Source organism: Chelmon rostratus, chromosome 1, assembly GCF_017976325.1.
Source record: "Chelmon rostratus isolate fCheRos1 chromosome 1, fCheRos1.pri, whole genome shotgun sequence".
NCBI classification, from domain to species: domain Eukaryota; kingdom Metazoa; phylum Chordata; class Actinopteri; order Chaetodontiformes; family Chaetodontidae; genus Chelmon; species Chelmon rostratus.
The window spans coordinates 3301003-3326993 of NC_055658.1; the positions used below are offsets into that span (position 1 = coordinate 3301003).

At 40.3% G+C, this 25991-nt stretch overlaps 2 protein-coding genes across 2 annotated transcripts in view; both read left to right on the top strand.

The window, feature by feature from the left end:
* The first annotated feature begins 1414 nt into the window (after positions 1-1414).
* Positions 1415-19268, top strand: LOC121608164 (mucin-2-like). Its single transcript, XM_041939336.1, has 21 exons — positions 1415-1445; positions 2617-2723; positions 4633-4843; positions 4942-5067; positions 5188-5305; positions 7158-7296; positions 7583-7693; positions 7881-7950; positions 8245-8382; positions 8499-8663; positions 8855-8949; positions 9040-9166; positions 11085-11337; positions 14083-14221; positions 15088-15198; positions 15517-15684; positions 16121-16360; positions 16684-16840; positions 17023-17151; positions 18295-18442; positions 19169-19268. The coding sequence occupies exons 1-21, from the start codon at positions 1415-1417 to the stop codon at positions 19266-19268; spliced, it is 2883 nt and encodes a 960-aa protein (XP_041795270.1).
* A 4074-nt stretch (positions 19269-23342) lies between these two features.
* LOC121608173 (intestinal mucin-like protein) overlaps positions 23343-25991 on the top strand; it is a 45075-nt gene continuing 42426 nt past the window's right edge. The window contains exons 1-2 of the mRNA XM_041939348.1: positions 23343-23413; positions 23559-23635. Coding sequence (XP_041795282.1) covers positions 23343-23413; positions 23559-23635 — 148 coding nt within the window. The remainder of the gene's footprint in view (positions 23414-23558; positions 23636-25991) is intronic.

A 25991-nucleotide genomic window follows, 5' to 3' on the forward strand; every position in this document is an offset into this window, starting at 1 on the left:
GTAAGACAACGTCATCTAGAATTTCTACATTTTAGCCTGAACCTGTATCATTGTGGGACAGCTGGGGACTGTCTAATATGACTGCAGCTTTTAGCCACTTCCCTCAGTTGCTCTCTTCCCATTTTCCAGGTGAAGCTGAATTCCTCACAAACTTGCCTTTTGACTTCATCATTTTTGACTGTCAATCACAGAAGACACAGTTATTACTCTCGTTGGAAGAATCCTGTGTGAGCTGCTGCTTTCTGTCTCACTTTCACACTAACTGCAGGGTGTCTCTACCACACGTCACATTCGGGATGAGTGTCAAGGGGACCAACTATACTATCACAGTTGAAGCTGACCTGGGAATTAGAGCTACCTGGAACCTAGATGACGCCCTGGATGTATGAAGCACACCCACACATATGCACACATGTCTGTCCTCAGTTTTGTGTTCAGGTGTACGTCCACACATTCTTTAACACACTGATAGCAACTCAGCAGGATCTGACTTAACTGCATGAGTCTTTTTCTGCACATGCTTGTTACGTATGCATGAATCTGTGGCCATCTAACTGTTTAAACGCTGCTAAAGCTGATGTTATCTTTTCATTTTAATATTACCAACAAATCTCACAAGAAGACCAAAACCAACAATGAACTTATCTTTCGAACACGTATTTTCTGTGCTGTCATAGTCTGGCAACACAAAGTATCACTCTTTGCTACAGAACTACATTGTTGTCCAAAAGCTATTAAAACCATATTCAAGAGCCATAGTGTTGCACTTGGGTGAAATATGTTGGTAAGTGCAGTGAAAACAGTCAATGTAGTTTAGTCAGCTCATAAAGTAGTAACATCATAATTGTTTGCAAGTTGAATAATATTAGTGGTGAGTCTGACAAAAGGCAAACATAATTACCACTGATAACGACCACCTTTTAAATAAAGAGTTGAAGCTGCTTTCAGTCGTTACCAGCCCTGTGGCACTGTAATATACTCTCTGTCTGATGGTTGGACTTAATTAAATGCGACAGCTGGGACTACTGAGTTATGAGCGTTTAATTTTGTTTTTTAATTATGGCAATTTATGTAAAAACGAACTAAAACAAAAACAGACTTCCAGGGTTCAAAGACGTGTTTGTACACACGTGCTTGAATTAAATCATTAACTACTTCATTAATATTTATGGCGCTATCAGTTTTTCCTTGACTCCAGGCCCAACTTAAAATCTCACCCAGACCTGTTTTGAAGCACAAAAACTGGGCTAAAAAGAAAGATGCTCCACAGATGAGGTATCAGTCTGCAGCCTGACAAACGCATAGCAGCAGTGAGTCACTGGGTGAGTTTGGACATGTCCTGGAGAGATAAGCAAACAATTTGAATAAGCCAAGCCTGAAAACCACAATGCAAATGTTACTGCTGTAAGTAAACATGCGGCTGATTGCATTGCTCCGTGAAGCTGGTGAGGGATTTCTCATTAGAGGTAGATTGATAGAATTTCAATAGTATAATAGTATAAAATATGTGAACAGAATTATATTTGCAAATGTTGAGAGGGAGACATTTTCCATAGCTTAATTGCTCCTAATGTTACTCTGGGATGTAGTCACAATACTGGATCTTACAACTGATACTTGACGTTATAAATATCTTCTCTTATTTGCTGACTAAACAACAGGTCACGCAGCAGCTAGAAAACAAAAGCTCGACTCTCCTACAATAACTACTCAAACCAAACACTGCTAAAGCCAAGAGGTTAGCCAGAACCGGCTCCCACACAGCACGCTGCACACTGAGCTTCTCCACAGGAACACTTCCTGGAAAATGAGCCTTTGTTTAGCTTCTAAAGTTCCAGTCATCTCAGAAAGAGCACAGACAAGCTGTGATATGAATCTGAGTATGATCTGCTCATATTCCCAAATGGATTACATGGAAAGAATGACATATGTCAAACTTTTATTAATAGTGTGACAAAACCTTAAAAACCTGCTGATGATTAATTACAAAGTTGTGATTTTGCTAGTAACTACCATGTGTTTGGGACTTGTTTACAGGTTGAAATATCAGACAAATATCAGAACGACTTATGTGGACTCTGTGGAAACTTCGACGGTTTAGCCAATGAGTTCATGAAAAATGGTAAGAACCTTTTCAGCATCAGAAAGTGCAAATATGCTGTAGACTGGAGTCATGTGTCTGTTTAACACTGAAAGGTATGCAGGTATCTATCTATGTATGTTAACACTGACACCACTCAATGGGAAGTAGAAGGCCACTCGATGTGTGAACGTCTCCTTAATATTAGGCATGCTGTGTCTGGTGGCAGTGACCCAAACATGTCCTGTGTCTTCTTGAATTTTTCACAAAACACAGTGGATTTAAAAAGCCCAAACAAGGTTCAAGTTCCTGGGGCTAGTGACTATTGCAAGAATTTTTAGTAAAGGCTGGCCAAAAAAATGCTTTTGAAAATACATAAATGCTTTTGAAAATACATATTTCCCAATTACATTCCTTCAATTTGTTGCAATATTACTCAAAGAAGGAGGCGTTGCAGGTGTTTACCGAACTGCACGACACTGGGATGAATAATCCTACCATTATCGTTGCTGTGTGTTGACTGTACTGTTCCATAGGAGCGCTGTTGTCTGTGAGAGAATATGCTGAGAGCTACAAGGCAAACCAGCTGACAGAGACCTGCGAGGAGCCTGAGTTCAAACCAGTCCTGAACTGTGGTAATGAGGTAACGCTTCACTCTTTATCATACTCAAACACATTTACATTGAACATTTCATGAAGTGACGTGTGTGAAGGATCAGACGCCCTATCCTGTGCCAGGGCTGAAAAATGCACCTTCACTTAGAGCATTACTCCTCGAAAAATATATTTTTTCAATAATCAGTAATTCCCAAGCAAGGTCAGTGTGTTGTACTGACCTAGCTTCATCAACAGTCTAATAACTATATTTTGATCTTAAGGTGCAAAGCAGGTACTTAACCGGCTCTGTCTTTCATGATATACTGTGTCTAAACACATCATGATTTTTGTGCTAGTATTTTGGAGTAAGTCTGGTAGGTAACCAGGGTGTGTACAGCAACACATGCTGGTGTTTTTAAAATATGTCTGGAAAATGGAGCCATTCAAAACTGAATCATTGAACAAAAGGAATTACTCAATACACAGACATTCAGTAATCATATAAATGCAGCCGTTTCATGAATGCAGTCAGAAACCGAGCTCAGGTTTAACTTACACCCACATAGTGTGTGAGTTTAACAGTACTAATACCACATTGGAAAAATACTCTGTTACAAGTAGACTATGCGGAAAATACCGTTGTAACTGAGCATTATCGATCAAAGATGTTAAGAAGAGTTTCTTTACAAAAACTCAATCACTGGCTTTTAGTTATTTTGTCATCTCAGTCTGTGCATCCAGAAGACAAGCGAGACATTTGTTTTTCAGTGGGCTGTAGGAGATGAATATGCAGTACTCATAGCTGAGCACTGTCAGTGGGATATTTGTAACACTCAGTGTGGGGACTGGCAGAAAAAAGGAGATTCCATTCAGATCAGAGTGACAACATCATGCAATGACATTACATTTCACCACTGTCAAAGTAAAGGCCATAGTTTTGTGAAATGATTATAGCCTCTTTATGATCATTTTTAAAGTACAAGAAATCCCATGCTCTGCTCACCAAACATTTCCCGCTCTTCTACCTTAATCTTCACACACACTATACAGGTCTGCATTGCTATGCTAATACTGCATGTTCAACCACTGAAATCCTAAAACAAGCATTTGAAAAATTACAAGATGCACGTTTGAAAAGAGCCCTCAATGCAAACACGTAACAACTACATATATGCCATTCTCTAAAGCCAGAGATGTTGTGGACGCCGGTTTGCATGTTATCTCTCTGATAGGACGTAGTACTGAGAGGGTCTCAGAGTATAAACAACGTGGTATCTGACTGGATCAAAATCTCTTATTCAAATTTCACACTGACATACTTTGGATATTAGTGCAGAAACAGGGCTAATTTTCCTGTGCTCAGCAGTAAGTGGATAAATAAGGCCGTCCTCTTGTCTGTTTTGGATTATAGTGATAAAGTGTCTACAGACACGCCTCTGCCTCCATCCTTTAACCACTACCTTCAGTTTATCAGTCTGCCTGTAGATTCATTACTGGTGACAGTTATTCTACTCATTATACTCATGTCCCGTGTGCAAACACTGAATTTGAGAAAACTGCTTGTAGTTGTTGTGCTGCACACTCTTGGAACATGTTGTAACACACATTAAAACGTAACACAATTGTACCAAAGGTCAAACAAACAGACTACTGCTTTGTGAATCCAACTGTTTCACCTGTGTTCTGTTGTTATTTGTTTGTTTTCTTAAATTTTTTTGTCTGTATTTATTCTCTTTTAACTTTGCTTTCGCCTTGCTGTCAATGATTTTTTGAGATTTTGAAACAAAGGTTGAATCCACCACCAAGCTCACACTGTCCTGCACTTTGCTGTGTATGCGTTGTCAACGTCAGAAACCGTATGCAAGCGAAAAAAAATGATCTATATATCTGAAGACTGTTACGCCTTCAAACTGGATTTTTGTAACTGACAGACTGGTTTTGTTTGCTTTTTTCAGAAAGTCTGTGACCAGATCTTCTCCAGTGCTCCATTCAGCAGTTGCCAACAGCTTCTGGATGTAAATTCCTTCAGGGAGGCCTGTCGGTATGATATGTGCAACTCTAAAAACAACAGTGACTCCGTCCTCTGCCAAACCATCTCAGCGTACGCCAGACAGTGTGTCCACGCAGATAGCAAGGCCCAACAGTGGAGGAATGAAACCTTTTGCTGTGAGGATTCATTTTAATGTTATGGCCCTGAATTACAGGCTTTGCAGAATTGTTTGATTGTCACTGGTACAGCGACATTAAGTTGTTTGTCCCCACAGACAAGAAATGTCCGTACAACATGGACTTCTCAGAGTGTAGCAGTGCTTGTCCTAACAGCTGCTCCAACCTTCAGGCCAGCCAGACATGTGACAGCCACTGTAACGATGGCTGCAGCTGCCCTGACGGTATCCACACACACTTTACACTACAGTCATGAAACTTCGAGCACACACAATCTCATTCACGTCTCACGCACAGACATAGAGCATGACAGTAATAATCACTGTCTCTCCTCCCCACCTCAGGACTGGTCTTTGATGATATTAGTGAAACTGGCTGCATTAAAATGGATCAGTGTCCATGTCTGCACAACAAGAGAGTCTACAAGTCAGGAGAGTCCTTCTCTTTCAACTGTGAATCCTGGTAAGATGAGAACTTTGGTGCTTTTATTGGGATGTCGGTGTAAAGGTATTCATGAATAAGAATTACTGACATTTTTTACTTTGACATATTAAGTTTATTTGGTCCAGTTTTCAAATTACTGTTCATATCTCTCCAGTTTATATCATCATTATCATGTGTGAAGAAACTTGTCATAATCTCCAAAAATTGGATTTTATCTTGTGTGTGAATTAAGAATTAATTTACAGTCACAGTTATGTGACGACTACAAATGCAAATTAGAGTTTGTTCAGTGAATGCTTACTTTAAGATAAACGTCTTAATGTTGTTGTTACACCCCGGTGCCCACATTTCATCCCTGTTCACTGTACATTGATTTAATTAGAATAAACTCAGTGTGGATTCCTCCTTGGTATCAGTCACTTTAGCAGCCAAACCAGAAAACTGTTTTGTTTGGCAGTTCAAAAAGAGCCAAATACAGGACAGGTTGAAGAAACAAAAAATGAGCTTTAATAACAAAAGCTGATTCCAGGCAGGCAACAAAAACTGAGGGCCAGTCAGGGCAAATCCAAGAACAAGGAAAAATACAATTAACTAAACTAATAACAAACTGGTAGGGCACAAGACACACAAGCAGAAATACAGACGAGGAATACAAGCAACAACCGGAGGACAAGGGGACAAACGTAGACGACCTGACAACTGAAAGGGAAAACAGCCTGACTAAATACACAAGAGGGAAGACTAATGACACACAGGTGAAGCTAGTCTACAATCACAGGGGCGGGCCAGACACAAGGCAGGAAGTAAATCAAAACACAACACATGAAGAGAGACTCTACAACATGAAACAGGGAAAGCCTCAACTCAAATCCAAAAACCATAACAAGAACACATTAATGGCTTTAGAACATCATGATCATCTTTCTTTTTGTTTGTTTTGTTTCGTCAAACCTTTAAGTAAATTGCAATTAAATGCATTCCTCTTTAATCCACAGTGTTAGAATATTCAGCTGTGGTTGACTGAAGCGTGCTGTCATCTGGTCTAGGTCTGGACCTGAATGAAACCACTACTTTAAAACCACTGCTAAAATAAGTTGTGCAGAGCAGCAGCGGTGGAAGAAGCAGTCAAATCTAAGCAGACGTACCAATACCACAGTGTAAAAACTAAATGTACTTAGTTACGTTTCACCACTGGCCTTAAGTTCCTCCAGCCCACCCAGGAGCTTCTAACAAAGCCAAATGAAGGCCAAACAATACATTTTACCTCAGGAACTTTACTCATCTTTAGCTTTCCTGTTTTACCATCAGCTTTTTCATTCATGTTCATGTGTGTTCAGGGGGGAGCAGGGAAGGACGTGGGTCCTTCCTGGGGACTTGGTGGGGTTATTTTCTTAAGTAACAGCAGGTGGCAGGCATACAAAGACCCATGCATATTGTAATATGTCCTGAGACATAAGAAGGCGTCTTCATTTACCACGTGTTGTTACCGTTGAAAAACTGATATTAGCTTGTTGAGCAGGGAGTGAAATAGTCTGACCAGTGTTCCTCTGCCATTAGTTTGAAGTCTGCATGAAACATGCCTCTTGCTTTAAACATTCAATCAGCCTAATCTGCAAATTTATCCCTCTTCCCTCCTAGTGCACGTACAGCACACGATACAATGAGCCACGGCAAAATCATTTCTATTTATAGATTTCGGAAGTTTTATTTAAAGCATTGTAGCATAACTAATGTAGTAAAGTATTTCTCACTAGATAAATAATCAAGCTACTTAAAATGAAAAAGCAGCATACATTGAACACTGGTTACACAGCTGCAAAAAAATTGTGTGTGCGTGCGTGTGTGTGTGTGTGTGTGTGTGTGCTGGCAGTGTGTGTGAGAGTGGCCAGTGGAGGTGTACAGAGTGGGACTGTCCAGGAACCTGCTCTTTGGAGGGAGGAGCTCACGTCAGCACCTTCGATGGAAAAGCTTACACCTTCCATGGGGACTGCTCCTACGTTCTGATAAAGGTAGCACACATCATCACCCGCAACACTGTATACCACCACGTACAAACCAGAGTTCCACCATTCCAAACTAGAACCATGAAACCATCTGCATGAAGAATGAATTGTAATGAATGTGCTGTATGATGAACCCATTCAGTATTTCATGAACAGAGAAATTTGAGTGTCTCCTAAAGAGGTTCGTTTTTGTGGCGTGGTGACATGAGTGTAATGTATCAATTTTTTTTTCTACTGTCACCAGTTTTTGATCTTTCAATCATTAATTTCATGTTTTGTCCCAATGTTGCAGGACAGTAATAGCTCCTCATACTATGTGCTGGTGGACCTGGTCAGCTGTGGTAACATTGACACCAAGACCTGCCTCAAAAGTGTAACCCTGTCCTTAAACGGCGAATCTGTGGTAAGCTACACACACACACACACTCACACAGAGAGTGGCAATACAGTTTTAGCTGATAATATCAAAGTTGTGCAATCCTTACACCACACCTCACAAAGCATGTTTAAAAGTTTAACAAAATCCAAAAGCTCTTTGGAAAAACTGTTGTTTGATATAATCTAAAATGTATCTTTCCACAAACTGACAGGTTGTTCAAATTAAGGACTCTGGGGAGGTCCGTGTGCATAAAACTAAACGTAATCTTCCACTCTTCACACGTGAGTTACTTGAAATGATCATACAGAAGACACACAGAATGTAAACAATATAAAAACAATCAGTTGTCATTAGTCACAGCCATAATTCACTCAAGTCCAGAATAAAAAATGCTAATATGATTAAAGAGTTTTGATTTGTATTGATGCCGTAGATGCACATAAAAGAATAAGACCCAAACAAAGAGGAGGAGATTAAATGAGGATGGACATCTGACAGTAATGTGTATATGTCCATGACTGACAAGTTACTGAAACACTTTTTCTCTATGTTTTCAATGACTCCTGATTCTGCAGCGGACCTGAGTATCTTCAAGCCATCATCCTTCTATATCCTCATAACCACCAAAGTGGGCATAACACTGACGGTCCAGCTGTCGCCTGTGATGCAGGTCTTCATCTCAGCTAACACTACACTCAAAGGAACCACCTCTGGTATGCCTCCTTATTATTGGCAGTTTCTGGAAAAAGCCTCCTGCACATTTTTATTTGTAGCTTTATCCTAATCAAACTTTTACAGTTGTGCAAATGTGTGTCACCTCATCCAACAGGTTTGTGTGGGAACTTCAACGACATAATGAGTGATGACTTCAAGGTGATTAGTGGGCTGGTGGAGGGAACCACTGCAGCTTTCACCAACTCATGGAAAGCCAGAACCAACTGCCCTGACTTTAAGACAGACTATAGAGACCCCTGTAACCAGGATAGCAACAAGGGTACAACAAGACTCTCTCCTCCAATGTCTTGTCACAGCATATCATCTGAAGTTTGTCATATCATATTGTATGAAAGTATAACATATGAATGAAACCATACTATACCACACCACATTTTTAGTTACCCATGCCATTGTCAGGCCATATGATGCTGTGTAACCATTTCATTTCTCTATGTGTCTGTGTCTCAGGAGAACATGCCCGGTACTGGTGCTCCAAGCTCTCCGATCACAATGGAGTGTTCGCTCCTTGCCACTCTGCCGTTAACCCCGACAAATACGAAGATGTAAGTCCGCACACACAAAGCTGTAATGACAAATTAACCAACCTTGTGTTACCTGGTTAATATGTCTATGCCCACTGTATCTCCTTATAGAACTGCTTGTATGACAGCTGTAGCTGTGACAAAGGTGAGGACTGCATGTGTGCTGCGGTCTCCTCATATGTCTACGCCTGTTCGGCAGCTGGAATCCACCTCAGTGGCTGGAGGAATAATATGTGCAGTGAGTAAAACATCAAGGACCATTTTGTTCAATTGTGGCAATAGAGAGAAGCTGGCTTTGTAAGAGCTGATCACGAGCAACATCAGCAAATCAAGAGCAACATATTTCCTTTGAATTGATGAAAGTATTATTATTAATTGCAGCAGTAAAGTAAAGTACATTCAAGTGTATTAACAGTCTGAGGGCCGAGTTTTTATTTTATTACATTTTTGTCTTCATTTAGATTTCATTTTAGTTTAGTTTTAATTAGTTGTGTGTTTGCTAGTTTTAGTTTATGTTCAGATTTTCAAAAAGGTTTATTTTTAGTCTTTTTACATATACATACAAAATCCATTCATAAAATGTGCTACCAAATGCTTCAAATATTTGTATTTGTATTTTCATTTCACTTCATTGTGGACAATGTAAAATAATGAACCTGATACCTTCTGGTTAAAAAACTAAAACTGAAATTTCATTTCATCATTATCATTATCATTTCTGTTTTATCTTAATTTATTTTGTAACTAGGGAATATCATTTCTGTTTTGTTTTGTTTTGTTTTGTTTTGTTATTTTTAGTTTTGCTTAAAGGATGTGTTGTTTTAATTTTAGTTTCAGTTTTAGTTTATATAACCCGATAATAACCCTGATTATTAGTGCAAAACAGTCCCGAAAACAGCAACATCATAACAGTTGCATCAGCACCATAGAGACTAAGTTACACAACAAACAAACACGACTACATGTGCAGCTCAAGGCTCGTTTTATTCTGCTCTCACAAATCTGTTACTCAGTATTGGCAAACATACTCTGAAACAGACCCAATATTTTTAACCACCTGAAAGCTGGCAGACAATTCAGGAAAACAGCTCACACCAAGACAATAAGACGAATATGATTGTGGCCTACTTACTACACTCCAGTGGCTCAGGCTGAGCCTAATAAAGCTGCAGCCAGACAAATGGAACCTCCTCAGTGAGCCGTCGTTCCACTCTGTCTCGCATTTCTTGGTCAGGTTGTTCTCAAAAGCAGGTTGTAACAGCCAGTTTTCCAAAAATAGTTTTCACAGCCTTTTACTATAAACATTAAATCAGCGTTTGTTGACAGGGATGCTCAAAGTAGTGCACTGACATATACAGGGGTGGCATAAAGAGCGTACACACACATCAGAATAGCATCTGTTTACCATTTGTCATATCTCCTTTAATTACTAACATTACAGTATCTTCCAGTTTCTCACATTCCAGCATTTCCAGTTTTAACAGCGCCTCCAAACAAAAACTACTACTTTACATAATTAAGTTTTATATTATAATATAGATATTAATTTAATATGAATTTAAGCAATATACATTTTAATATAAAAGTATTCCACATGTACAATACTTACTTTTTAGTCCTCAAAAAAAATAAAAAAATAGCCAATCATGATTTAGGATAATGGGGTGTCACTTGCGGTGGCTAATCAGTGTGTGTGTGTGTGTGGTAGGGTGTGTGTGTGTGTGTGTGTGTGTGTGTTTGGCTGCACCTGCTGAGTGAGCACTTTCTTATCCCCACTTCCACAGAGGAATACAATTACTAGTATTTAAAGTGAGCCAGACGCAGGCTGAAGAGAACATCATAGTGACTGCTGGAAAACATGCGAAACTCTCGAGAGGTTGACATCACTCACCTTGTTACACACAAGAGTGTTGTTTGACCATATTATCAGACACAGAGCCAATTCTCTCACATCCCACATTAAAATCACAGTATTCAACAAACTATTGTTGAAATGTAATGAATACAAAAGACACATTTGGGCAAAAGGCATATATATCCATGAACAACGGAGTGATGCCTGGTGCAACAACAAACAACTAACCTGCATGAAAAAATTAGATTCAGCTGGCAGATACGCTCTCATGTTACCATTCACCTCCTATCTCTCCCACCAGGCAGCTTCAGTGAATGTCCATCGAGCATGGTGTATGGCTACAACATGACCTGCTGCGGTCGTACCTGCCGCTCCCTCAGCCAAGCCGACATCTCTTGCGAGACCACGTTCCCCATGGTGGACGGCTGCGGCTGTCCCGAAGGAACCTACATGAATGAGGCGCAGCATTGTGTGCCCAGTGCGAGCTGTCCCTGCTATTTTAAAGACACTGTTTATTCTGCTGGAAGGCATTTAAGGGAAGACGGCACCACATGGTAAATATAGAGTGTAGTATAGTGATATCAAGAGCATTACGGGGTCAGAGTTAGTTTGCTTTATAGTGAGCTGTAAATTGACATTGTGGATAGGACATTGTTATTCCATCCTATGGTATTACAGAGCATACATTTTACACTTTGAATTCAGACACTCATTAAATAAAATGAGGAAAGGAAACACTGTGTGCTAAGCAGACAACTGACAGTTTTCTCCGGAAGAGCCACAGTAATGGAGACAAGCCTTTACAGCCCCACTAGCAGCTCTGTGTAAGTATTTTGAGATGATCAGATAATGTTAGCATGGCAGCATGCTCACAATGACAGTTGAGAAGCCGAGCTGGGACTGTCACTAATGCCACAGGTATTTTTTATGTATGAAAAGGTGTTGGTGATGCTAGATTAAAAGTCAGGGAATCAGCAAAGTCTATACAATACACCTTGAATGTCTAAACAAAATTTAATGGATATCCACTGAACAGTTGAAAAGAACTACTTATGTGTCTATCAACAAACCAATGGCTTGCTGTTATTTAAATAAAATTTGATTGCACTAATACAGTCAATTTAGCTAAAATGGTGCTGTATGCAGTTTGCTTATATCTTTTGTCACTTGTTAACATGACAAAAATAACTTGTGACAAAAAAATTAAGTCATCTTATATTTTCATTTATCAAGTATGATTTTTAGTACATGTGAACACTCCCAAATTGGAATACATTTATTTTTTTTTCCCATTCTATCAATTCTGGCATGACGTGCACCAATTCCACTAGCATTTTGTCACTAAGGAACAATTGGTCAAAAAACAAGGAGACAGTCAAAAGCCAAGCTAGAGAACTTTGTAGCAAGTCTACGTCACAGAAGAGGGATGACAGAAAAAGAATGATTTCAGGATGCCAGCTGATGACGTTAACTCTATTTCTCATGTCCCATCATACCTATTCTCACAGCTCCTGCAGAGACGGAGTGTTCAGCTGCAGAGGGGGGATACAATGTAGGTTTTTACATGTGGACACATCCCTGTAATTCTGTAATGTAAACTATATGTGGTTTGAATGCTATCGTGCTTAACTGTCGAATTGAATTTGTGAATGATATAATGCTTCATTGCTAATTTGACTTTGGGAAATTTGACATGATCATAATATGATTTATCATGAATTTGTTATTTATTATCCAGCCTCAACACCATGCATTGCCCCCATGGTTTACTTTGACTGCACCAGTAGTCTATCTCAGACCACTGGGACTGAGTGTCAGAGGAGCTGCAGGACTGCGAACAAAGCTTGTGTACAGCATAGCACTCACACACTCACACTTCAATACATACATGGCAAACAAACACACATGACATGCATGCACAGTCCATGTTGTTCTCACATCCTCTTTTCACCTTCCACTTTGTTTGGATGCAGATAAGTGAGGGCTGTCAATCAGGCTGCATGTGCCCTGATGGCATGGTGTCAGATGAAGCAGGAGGCTGTGTCAATGAGACCATGTGTCCATGTTGGCACAATGATGAACTCTACAAGCCTGGAGACACAGTGACTGTAGACTGCAACATCTGGTTTGTACAGTGCTTAAGATACACACCAGTACATTATGTACGCACACACTAAACATTTCCCTCCACAATGATTTTATTTCAGATTGATCTCAAATTCACTGAACTGAAAAAACAATATTTATAACAATGCAACCAAGTTCAAAGATGGTCTTTTCTGAAAACACAAATCTGAAGATCAGCGAGAAAAGACAGGGGACTGGTCAAATATAATAAATGCAATGTATATATACAAACAAACAGACAAAATCATTTAGTTACAAACAAAACAAAAAATAACAACAAACAAAAGAGCCAATACACATTTGGTATAACGTAATAAAGCTATTATGTCTCAAGTCAAGGTTAATATGTTATTCTACTATTCACTTTCTTCATATATATGTTAATTCTAAATTCCCTCTTAAATTAAATGTGATTTGTTTAATGGTTTGAATTTTCCCTATTATATCTTTCCAGTCGTGAGTCAAATATTAAGTAAATATATATCACACAGGATTTTCATTGGCAAAACCAAAACATATTACTTCGAGGCTTGGTTTTCATCACATCCTCTCCAATATTTTAGTATAACTAATAAATTATGTTTTGCTTGTTGAATCTGTGACAGAATAGAACATCTGGATTTTTCATGCATATTCCCTCCAAAAGATGTATGTTATTGTGTGTTGTTCTGGATTAATAATATTCAGAACAATCTTTACATTAAATTGACACTAAGGATTTGTTGATGTGTTTCATAAGGACATAGGTGTGTAGAAGCCATAATCAGTTGCACAACATTTTAACTTTAAGGATATTAGATACTGTGTATGCTCAAATACACAGACAACAGCTCTTTGTACAAGTAGTTGACAAGCAGCTTTGATTTGCTTTAAACAGATCTCAACAAAACCCACTCTGGAATAACTTTATAGAAAAATACCTAAAAATAAGTAGTAAAAGGGTTTAAACAGATTTCACCAACATCTGGTGTTTTCATACATCAAAGTTATTTGATTTACCTTGACAAAAGGACAGTGAGAGAGCAAAATTACAGATTATTCTGCTAGTGATTCTCAAATAAATCAAACCACAAAAAACATGGCGTGCATTGGTATTAAAAAAATGCTATTTAATGATTTTTCTACACAGATTCACATGAATGAAAGTTTGTGTCTCGTGTGTGTGTCCCCAGCTTGTGCAAAGAAGGGAAATTCACATGCACCCCGAATGATTGTGATGCAGTTTGTGGCCTCTATGGCGATGGTCACTACAACACATTTGATGATAAGAGGTTTGACTTCAATGGACAGTGTGAATACACACTCCTACAGGTAAAGTGGCAGGTGGACAGATGTAAAGTGATTAAAGCTGTAATCCCTAAAATGTTAGCCCTGGTCAACATACCCAAAATGACCCTTGTCTTGTTTTGTTAATGCATTGTGGATGAATGGCTATGCAGGGTCGACTCTAACTAAGTTACAACATAACTCTAAGTACCAACTTTTCTTCCCTGCACACCTGAAGGCATGGACATTTTCATTAGGACATATAATATGCAAATAGATGTCTGCCTCTTGACATCTGTCCATCAGTCAATCAGTCTGGCAATCTCTAGCACTTCTTATGTCACAAACTTTGGGCTTTCTGTGATATGCAGCCCATCGAACAGTAAGCCATCCCACACTTTAAGTGCACACAGTTCAAGTGGAGATTGATCAGATAAAAAAGACTAAGGCTGCAAAGTTTCTTCTTTCTTTCTTTCCTCCTTTTTTTCATTTGTTACCGCAAGTTGGAAAATATGGCCTATGCCTTTAACCAGCCCTGTACCACGGTCACAAATGCTTTTCGTTTCTTGTGTGTTCTTCATAATAAAAGCTGCCCCTGTGTTTTGCCTGTTGAACACTTAATCTGAAGCAGCAGCAGTAGGAAATGTTGCACTAGCATTAGCAACAATTTAATAAAGCTGTGATATGGCTGTAGGAGATTGAAGAGTTAGCAGTAGGCAGATTTCAGTGAGAACGTATTGGATGGATTATATGCTGCATCGATTCCTGTGAGGGTCTCATGGTTAGGTAGGCAATCTCAATCCAGTGCGCCAATACACTGAATGGCTATTGCAGAAAACATTATTGTATCAGGGACAATAACTTCGGTGATGGTGTCATGTAATTGCATTCTGTGCCTTTGCCTTATTCAGGACTACTGTAGCACTGATCTGAGAAATGGCAGCTTCAGAATTGTCACTGAGAATGTTCCATGTGGAACCGAGGGATTCACCTGCTCTAAGACCATCAAGATCTTCCTGGGGGTAAATACGACAAATTCACACTGGCCCCATCTTCTGCCTCAAACACAAGATCACAATAACAAGATTATAATAATGATCATAATACTAGAATAAATGGATGGCCATGCATGGTGCAGTTGTATGTGTTCCTTTGCAGGGAAAGAACAGGAAATTCCAGCTACGAGGGAACCAAAGTTCCTTTTGACAATATAGCATAAATACATACCATGTAGCTAACTTTTCAGTCGAAAACTAGAGGAAACAAAGTGATCAACTGATAACTCAACCTCACTTGAATTGTACAGGAATAAAATGCATATTTAATGTTGATACCCACAGGATAATGAATTCCAACTTAAAGATGAGACCTTCATTGTGATAAAGGGCAGAAGCCAGTTTCAGGTATACAAGATAGGTTTTTACCTGGTGATGACGATCAAGCCGGGGATTTCGCTCATGTGGGACCGGAAGACCAGTCTTTCCATTCAAGCCAGCTCGAAGTACCAGGTAAAAAATCAAGTCTGCATGTCTTGACTGACAACTGGCTTTTTCACAAAGCATAGATATTAGTCAATCCACTTTACTTCAGTCTGGCTTATTGTTACACCATGAGAATCTTCACATCAGGACATTTTTATTCCACAAAACAACTTGGATTAATCAATGTTTTTGATTAATATTTTGTAATATGTAATATGATTAACATATATCATGACTATACGCAATGTAAAAGGGTTTTTCATAGTGCTGAAATCATCATCCAACTCACCAACTCTACCTTTTAGCCTCTTTTAGCTTATGGGTTTGAAAAGTTAGTGACTAGCTAGTGAACTCTGCATCAAGTTTAGGGAACAGAATATTTTCCTCAGGAGTTGGTGAAGACAAAACATGACAGCATGAAGGATTATTCAGTGACAACAATCATTGGGTTCCTCCCTCTCAGGGTCAATTCTGTGGTCTGTGTGGAAACTACGACGGCAACAGTAAAAATGACTGGACCGCACGGTCCAAGGAGACAGTGACAGAAGTTCTAGAATTTGGTAACAGTTGGAAGCTTGCACCCACCTGCTTAAATACCAAGAAAAACAAGGACCCCTGTGAGTCCAACCTCTACCGAAAGACATGGTCCGAAATACAGTGTAAAGTCATCCTCAGTGACACCTTCAGTAGGTGTCGCTTACAGGTAATTATGGAGATAGCAAACATACTCGCATGGATACACATATAAATGTAAACAGATGACATGGTATTTAGGAAATTACAGAAATGTTGCTGTTTCTCTCAATCATTGGCACTAAGTGCTGCTTACTTTGTGTGTTGATTAGTTGGGTGGTCTGTCCATATACCTGTTCCAGTCAAATATTGGCCCATCATCACTGTAAAAAACTGTTTTGCTATTGCTATTGCAAAGCCACTCCTGATTCTACAACTACCAACAAAGGACAGTATTTTTGTTTCCCTTGACCTTTCCTATTCTGCTAAACAGAACATTATTTTGTTTTCAAGGTTGATCCTTCTCCATACTATGCTGCTTGTGTGAAAGACACTTGCGCTTGTACCAATGGAGGGAACTGTGAGTGTCTCTGCACTGTGGTGGCTGCCTATGCCAAAGCTTGTAAAGATGCTGGGACCTGCATTAGATGGAGAACGCCAAAGCTGTGCCGTAAGTTCGGCCACCATCACAGCAGGGAAATCTGAGCTACAGAATTTCAGGAATGTGGGCACCCCGGGTGCTAAAACAAAATCAGAATTGTATCTTTTACATATTTTATTATATTTGTAATATTAAGTAATACCCTGACATTTTACAACAGAGCAAAGAATAACTTGTTTTGTCCCTTGCAGCAATTTTCTGTGACTACTATAATTCCCCTGGTAACTGTGAGTGGCACTACAAGCCTTGTGGAGCTGGCTGCATGAAGACATGCAAGAACCCATCAGCAAACTGTTCCAACATCGTCACCACCCTGGAAGGTTCGATAAATCTTTTCCGACGTATTTTCTCGACTAGTAGGATCTGTGTTTTAAGGCCAGGCTTTGAGTCCAACTCAGTCCAACTAAATGATTGACCTTTCCTCTGTTGAGACACACTGTAAAAGCAAACATCAATCAGATGTGCTTTTAATCCAGACATATGTGTGTTAGAGCTACCCCACTCAGTATTACTGCTGTTCCCACTTGGGCATGGAGTGGTCCCTTCTGTTTCATGTATTTTTGATGGATATGCTTGCAAAACTTTTTCTCATTTAAACCGACAAATCAGGAATAACATGCTGTATAAAGTTCTCATTTCTTTGGGTTAGTTTGTTTTGTATCTTAATTCATCTGTTTTGCAGCTGTTTTGTTAGCCATTGACCAAAACAAAAAATAAAGACACAATGTGTGACTCATCACCAGGAAAATACTAAGGAAAAAGACTTAATTCCGGCTTGCTATGTTGTTGCTCTGCTGCTAGTGCTATAAATCACAGATTCCCAACCCCTAGCCAAAGACCTGCACAAGGTTAACATTTGAGACCAACCCCAGGGAAATAATACAATTGGGGAAAAAAATGAGGGCAATCACTCTGTCATCATCATCTTTCAACATTCAGCAATCCATGAAATGTCTGAGGATAATACCTGTGTGCCACACCCTGCCACTCTTTCTCTGTCATTTTCTGTTTTGCATCAAGGCTTATTGGTGTGTTGGCAGGATAAAAGGGGAGATCATTGTCGAGTCCGCATACAAATGTGCTTGGTTTTGGAATCCAAAGGATGGGAACTGTATCTCTAAAATGTTGCAAGGACTATATTTAAAGGGGTGGCTGTTGTTTAGGAGGTGAAGAGGGTCATCCACTGATCACAGGGTTGGTGGGTCAGTATCCAGCAATTCCTGTTCACATGTCAAAATGTCGTTGGGCTAAACCCCAAATCTCAAGGGTCAGGCCTGCACCTTGCATGGTGCCTTGCTGCAATCAGTGTGTGTCAATGTGTGTGTGAATGCGTAAAGGAGGGGCAAATTGTGACCACACAGCACTTTGGACAGAAGCACAGTTTGAACACAGCACTTTAACATTTTGCCATACTCTGCCGTATTTCTACTGAGGTTAATCAAAATGTTTTAATGGTGTTGCAGGCTGCTATCCACAGTGTCCTCAAGCCCAGCCCTACTTTAATGAAGACACCATGAAATGTGTCGCCTTGGACCAGTGTGGCTGCTATGATGACAACGGCACCCATTACAGCATAGGAGATAAGGTTCCATCAAACAACTGTTCCATTTGGTATGTCTCACACAGATTCATCGTCACACTAAAGGCGTAGCATACAGTAGGCATTGATCCTCAATAATGTGCATTTGAACATGCACATTATTGAGGTAATACACTGTAACTGAGTAGAACCTGTTTCATTTTTAGAGTAATTATATCAGACCAATGAAATAGCCACTGATCACTGAATCATTGGGCAGTATGCAATGCATGGATGAAACCATTAATGCATGAGCCACAAGTGCAATGGCCGGATAATTCTAATCTCCTGCCCTACCCCCTTTGTAGTATTTGTACAATGGAAGCAGGCCCATAGGTGTGAAAGTTAGCCATTAATAGACTGCATACAATCACCCTTAAAAGGTCTTGTCTCTCAGGGGGGAGAAATTAATAATACTTAAATTATGTTTTGCCAAAATGTACATACATCTGCTAACAACCCTTCAAAGGGATAGATGGTGGATTCAGACTGTCCAATATCTTCGGAAAGGTTACAGTTAGCTGTTACAAATATAAATATAAATAAAAGTAAAGCACTCTGATGTGGTATATCATCTGAATTCTTGCTGCACTTCCGGGATGTTCATACAGTCTGCCAGTCTACCAAAAAATATTTGTTTAATTTCTCTATCGACCAGAAAAAGTAAGAATCTCACAATCTCAAAATTCTTTTGAAATTTTGTTTGTGGAGAAATGTATTAATATGGTCACTTTTCTGTATTTGAATCCCTCTGCTAGGGTCTCTATGAACGGTTTTCACTCCTTTCCCTGTTTTTCCTTGGACCCAGCCGCTGTTGCCCTATCCCAGCCTTGTTCATACTGTGAATTAAACTGTTAACTCCAGGGTTCAGACAGACATTAAATTATGTCTCCCATTTTGATAAATACATTTGTCCATCCTATGTTGTTATGAGTGGATGACATAATTCTATGCATGCTGGGTATTGAAAAGTTCATCTTGAAGAATCTCATATGTTAGCATTGTTCAAAGCCTACAAACCTAGACAAAAACTACATTACTGTTATTGTTGCCCTGATAAACATTGTTTATCATTGCAAGAACTCATGTCCCCAAGTCACTACAATGGAGGACATTAGGATGGCATATAGAACCACAATAGCTACACTTATGGGAAATATACCAGGTTGAAATAAATCTGAATTATCCTGTGACAATCATGCAAAACAGGCTTCTGTTTCGTCACTCATTCTAATAAAAAGTCAGTTGAATGATATGGGCATAAATATGCTAGCCTCCTTGCATAGTATTGTTCATATTATACTTAATTGCTGAACTTAAAGGATAATTTTCGTTTTTTACAACCTGGACCTTATTTCTAGGATTAAATACGACCATTTACTCACCCAGACAACTTTGGTGGCATTTGGAGTCGTTTTGAAGAAATTAGCCCCAGAGGAGCGGCGCGTATATCCGTATAATGCGAGTAATCGGGGCATCCATGCGCAGCCTCTATATAACGCATAATCTGCAGCGAAACTCGTTCATATTCCAATATTTTGTTATGATATGCTGGTGCTATTCCCCTCTGAGCAAGCGGTTGGCTAGTTTAGCTGTAGTTTGACACAGCTACGGTTCGTTATTGCATATTCGTAGCCGACTGCCGCAGAGTCAGTCGTGGCCGCAGGCTGTGGCGCTTCTCGGTGTGGATGGCTCCCATAGGTGTTTCCTCACATGGTTCCTCAGTGCCCTGCCATGGCTCAGCACCGTGTGTGCGCATGTGTGTATATATCTGGGAGTGGGATATTGTCCGTCATACTCTTTTATTCTTTCTGTTGTTGTATTCTTTAATTTTGTGAAGCACTTTGTGTTGCATTTTAAATGGATGAAAAGTGCTATATAAATAAATAAAGTATCTCAAATTAGGTGACCAATAGGTTATGTGGCCATATTCCAAGTGAATTAATCAGTAAATTGGATTTTTGGACTAAGGGGAACTGAACCCAAACGCAGACACACAAGGGGGCGCTAGGTTCAATTAATAAATTTATTAAACACGGGGAAAACACAAGACAACCAAAACTCAGGGGACTAACGACCAACGATACACAAGGGTAACAGAATTCACACAACGACGCAACACAGGGAAAGACAACACATTAACACAATACACATTAGAGCTAGGGACAAGACAATGAATAACTATCAAAGAATAAGATAACGAATAGAAAACGCTCCCGAAGGAGGAAAACACAAAGGGCTATGGAAAATGGAACTGACTACTGAAAGAACTAGATAAGAAAAACTCACAACTCAAAATACATGAGAAACAAGAAACAAGAATCAAACTGGGCAATCAAAATAAAAACAAAAATAAACAGAAAATCACTCTTTATCGAGGAGAACAAATCGGCAAGGCTATGAACTAAGAAAAGAAAACAGAAACTAAGTTATTAATGTAACAAACAAATAACACGCACAATAAAACTATGGCCTGGGAAACTCAAAAGCTAGGGAACGGCAGACAACACTAAGGACAGGTATACTACATAAAACAAGACATGAACACGAACGAAGACCAGAACAAGACGATAAACTAACTAGAACTGTGGCAAACTAAAGACAAAGACAAACCAAGGAACAACTCAGACCTGAACAGAAACACGGACATGAACAAAGGCAACGCAACAAGAAACACAACTCGGACAGGACAAAGGAATCACAATGACAAACACTCACTTACTGGCTAGGACTATGGCAAGGAATCATGGGCAACAAGGATTCATGGACTTGGCTAGGAAACACAGACAACGACCCGACAAAGACTGGGGGAAAGACACGGATTGAAATACACAAAGGGGGGAACACTAATGACACACAGGTGGAAACAATCAGACAATCACACGGGAGGGAAAACACAGGAAGTAAAGCAACACAAAGACACATGACATGAACCTTCAAAATAAAACAGGAAGTAACCAAAACCAGGCAAAGACAAGACACAATGGGAAGCTTAACCAAATACAAACAAGACAGGGCAAGGGTAGAGACTAATACAAAAACATGGCATGACTGAGACAACACTAACTAAATGAGGCAATGATGAGGATCGAACAAAAGGAACACTAAACAGACCGGCGTGCCTGGCACGGGTCATGACAGATACAATGATACAAATCCTCTAAATATGGTGGCCCTGAGAGCTCAACACACTGCAACTTGGGAAATACATGCAAATAAAGAAAAAACAACCAAGTACAGAAGAGCACTGCAAACACACATAATATTTTGAGATTCACTTCACATCATGATGTATAATTGTGGATGCTCATGGCAAAATGGCTGTTGTATTCGGGCTAAATACAGAGATGGTAATGACAAAATGTCATGTATATGTGTGTGTGTGTGTGTGTTTGTGTGTGTGTGTGTGTGTGTAATTTTTATTTTGTGGATCTCAAAGAGCAATGACATGACCAAAACTTCTTTGTGTTTCAAAGCTCCTGTACAGTCTCTGGAATAAAATGCAGTGACAATTTGAACAGTAAGTCCACATGTACACAGTGTATTTATTTATCTATTTATTTATGTAAGTAGTACACACACATAAATACACTGAACAAATACATAAATGCAATACTTTTGTTTATGCTGGTATAAAAAATCTAAGAAGGCTGCTTTTTTACATTTATTTTGTTCACATATTTCTTTAAATCCATTTGGCAAGAACTTGTCCTTTGCCAATATAATCCCTTCAGCTGACAGGTGTAGCATATCAAGATGCTGATTAAACAACATTATTATTACACAGGTAGGCCTTGGGCTGGTGTCAATAAAAGGAAACCCTAAAATGTGCAGTTTTATGTTGAAAAGGCCACTTAAGTAAAAAGACACTGAACAATGGATTTCATATGACTAGGGCTACAGACAACACAACAGCAACACAGTTCCTTGGCACAAAGTTGATCAAGTTGTTGATTGTGGCCTATGTTATGTTGGCCCAGTTTTCTTCAATAGTTGTGTGAAATTGGTGGATACTGGCAGGAACTGGAACATGCTCTCTAATCCAGAGCATACCAAACATGCTCAATGGGTGACATGTCTGATGAGTATGCAGGTCATGCAAGAACCGGGGTGTTTTCAGCTTCCAGGAATTGTGTACAGCAACATGGGGCCATTCATTGTCATGTTGGAATATAAGGTGATGATGGTGGATGACTGGCATGACAGGGGGCCTTATGGATGGCTCTTGTCACGATATCATCATGCATTCAAATTGCAACCAATAAAACTGCACCTATGTTCATTGTCCGTAGCTTATCCCTGTCCATATCATAAGTCTACCACCACTATGGTACACTCTGTTCACAACACTGACATTTGCAAACCTCTTGCCCACACGACACTGTATGCTGTCTGCCATCTGCCCATTACAGTGAGCATTAGGATTAATCCATGAAGAGAACACTTCTCCAAAGTGCCAATTACATTGAGGGTGAGGATTTGCATTTGAAAAAATGAAATTCACAGGCAACAGCTCTGGTGGACATTCCTGCAGTCAGCACGGCAAATAAACCCTCAAAGGCTCAAAACTTGCAATATCTGTAGCATTGCGTTGTCTGATAAAACTGCACATTTTAGAGGGGCCTTTTGTTGCAGCCAGACCAAGACATACATATAGAATAATACTAATGCCGTTGAATAACCGTCTTGATGTACCACACCTGAAAAAAGAAGGATTATTTTAGCAAAGAAGTGCTCCCAAAAATGGATTTAAGGATATTAAGATTTAAGGATACTCAAAATATGATACTCTCAATCTGCAGATTGTACATGCTACATTAACGGAAAAATCTACAAATATGGGGAAACCATCTACAGCACCACGGATGGCCTTGGCACCTGCATCATAGCTGTGTGTGCGGCCAATGGGATTGTAAACAGAACTACTATTCCATGCATAACAACCACTGTAGGTCCTACTACAAGGCCGTTTACGTTCAGCACAGTTGGAAAAATAACATCAGGTACGAAAATCAAGACATGAAAACCTGTGATCCTGCTGTTTTTTCTCTATAATGATGAAAAAAAAACTGTACAAAAACACAAAAGATACTTTGACGCATTACACTGCTCACAAAATGTCTGAAATGACCACATTTGTTCTTATAGTGTCACCGTCAACAACCACAAATGGAACAACAACAGTTGTAACATCAAAAACATTTGTAAGTACGACAACGACGAAAGTACAAACAGCAATAACCAAGGGAACCACAGAAAAATCTGCTGAAACCACAAAAGAAGCAACAAGTGTCAGGGTTCAAACAACCACTCCACGAGCAGTAAGTACGATCCCAGTGACAGCCTCGACCACAGCTGTTGTTGAAACGACAACGTCAGTGCCAGCTGTCACAACAACAGGCCCAGAAACAACAGTTGTCACATCAAAACCGTCTGTGAGTACTACAACGACTGAAGTGCAAACAACAACAACCAAACAAACCACAGCTGGACCTGCTGAAACAACATCAGAAGCAACAAGTGTCAGTGGTGCGACAGCAACGCCACCTGCAGTCACCACTGGCCCAGTGACAGCCTCTACCACAACTGTTGTTGAAACGACAACGTCAGTGCCAGCTGTCACAACAACAGGCCCAGAAACAACAGTTGTCACATCAAAACCGTCTGTGAGTACTACAACGACTGAAGTGCAAACAACAACAACCAAACAAACCACAGCTGGACCTGCTGAAACAACATCAGAAGCAACAAGTGTCAGTGGTGCGACAACAACGCCACCTGCAGTCACCACTGGCCCAGTGACAGCCTCTACCACAACTGTTGTTGAAACGACAACGTCAGTGCCAGCTGTCACAACAACAGGCCCAGAAACAACAGTTGTCACATCAAAACCGTCTGTGAGTACGACAACGACTGAAGTGCAAACAACAACAACCAAACAAACCACAGCTGGACCTGCTGAAACAACATCAGAAGCAACCAGTGTCAGTGGTGAGACAACAACGCCACCTGCAGTCACCACTGGCCCAGTGACAGCCTCTACCACAACTGTTGTTGAAACGACAACGTCAGTGCCAGCTGTCACAACAACAGGCCCAGAAACAACAGTTGTCACATCCAAACCGTCTGTGAGTACTACAACGACTGAAGTGCAAACAACAACAACAGAACAAACCACAGCTGGACCTGCTGAAACAACATCAGAAGCAACAAGTGTCAGTGGTGCGACAACAACGCCACCTGCAGTCACCACTGGCCCAGTGACAGCCTCTACCACAACTGTTGTTGAAACCACAACGTCAGTGCCAGCTGTCACAACAACAGGCCCAGAAACAACAGTTGTCACATCAAAACCGTCTGTGAGTACGACAACGACTGAAGTGCAAACAACAACAACCAAACAAACCACAGCTGGACCTGCTGAAACAACATCAGAAGCAACCAGTGTCAGTGGTGAGACAACAACGCCACCTGCAGTCACCACTGGCCCAGTGACAGCCTCGACCACAGCTGTTGTTGAAACGACAACGTCAGTGCCAGCTGTCACAACAACAGGCCCAGAAACAACAGTTGTCACATCAAAACCGTCTGTGAGTACTACAACGACTGAAGTGCAAACAACAACAACCAAACAAACCACAGCTGGACCTGCTGAAACAACATCAGAAGTAATCAGTGTCAGTGGTGCGACAACAACGCCATCTGCAGTCACCACTGGCCCAGTGACAGCCTCTACCACAACTGTTGTTGAAACGACAACGTCAGTGCCAGCTGTCACAACAACAGGCCCAGAAACAACAGTTGTCACATCAAAACCATCTGTGAGTACGACAACGACTGAAGTGCAAACAACAACAACAGAACAAACCACAGCTGGACCTGCTGAAACAACATCAGAAGCAACAAGTGTCAGTGGTGCGACAGCAACGCCACCTGCAGTCACCACTGGCCCAGTGACAGCCTCTACCACAACTGTTGTTGAAACGACAACGTCAGTGCCAGCTGTCACAACAACAGGCCCAGAAACAACAGTTGTAACATCCAAGCCTTCTGCTAGCACCATAACTACTAAGGTACCATCAACATCAACAGAAGGCACCACAGCAACAACTGCTGAATCAACTTTTGAAGTAACCAGTGTCAGTGGTGCGAGAACAACACCACCTGCAGTCACCACTGGCCCAGTGACAACCTCGACCACAGCTGTTATTGAAACGACAACATCAGTGCCACCTGTGACAACAACAGGCCCAGAAAAAACAGTTGTAACATCCAAACCTTCTGTTAGCACCACAACTATTAAGGTACCATCAACGTCAACAGAAGGTACTACAGCTACACCTGCTGAAACCACATCAGAAAAAACAACTGTAAGGATTGGGACAACAACACCAATTGCTGTCACCACTGGCCCAGTGACAACCTCTACCACAGCTGCGACCTCAATAATAGCACTCACAACAACAGGCCCAGAAACAACAGTTGTTGTTGTCACAGGGAAGCGACAGACTACAACTGCCGCGACACAACCCTCCGTTTTAAATGAAACAACTGTTGTGACTGCAACTGTGTCTACAGGAA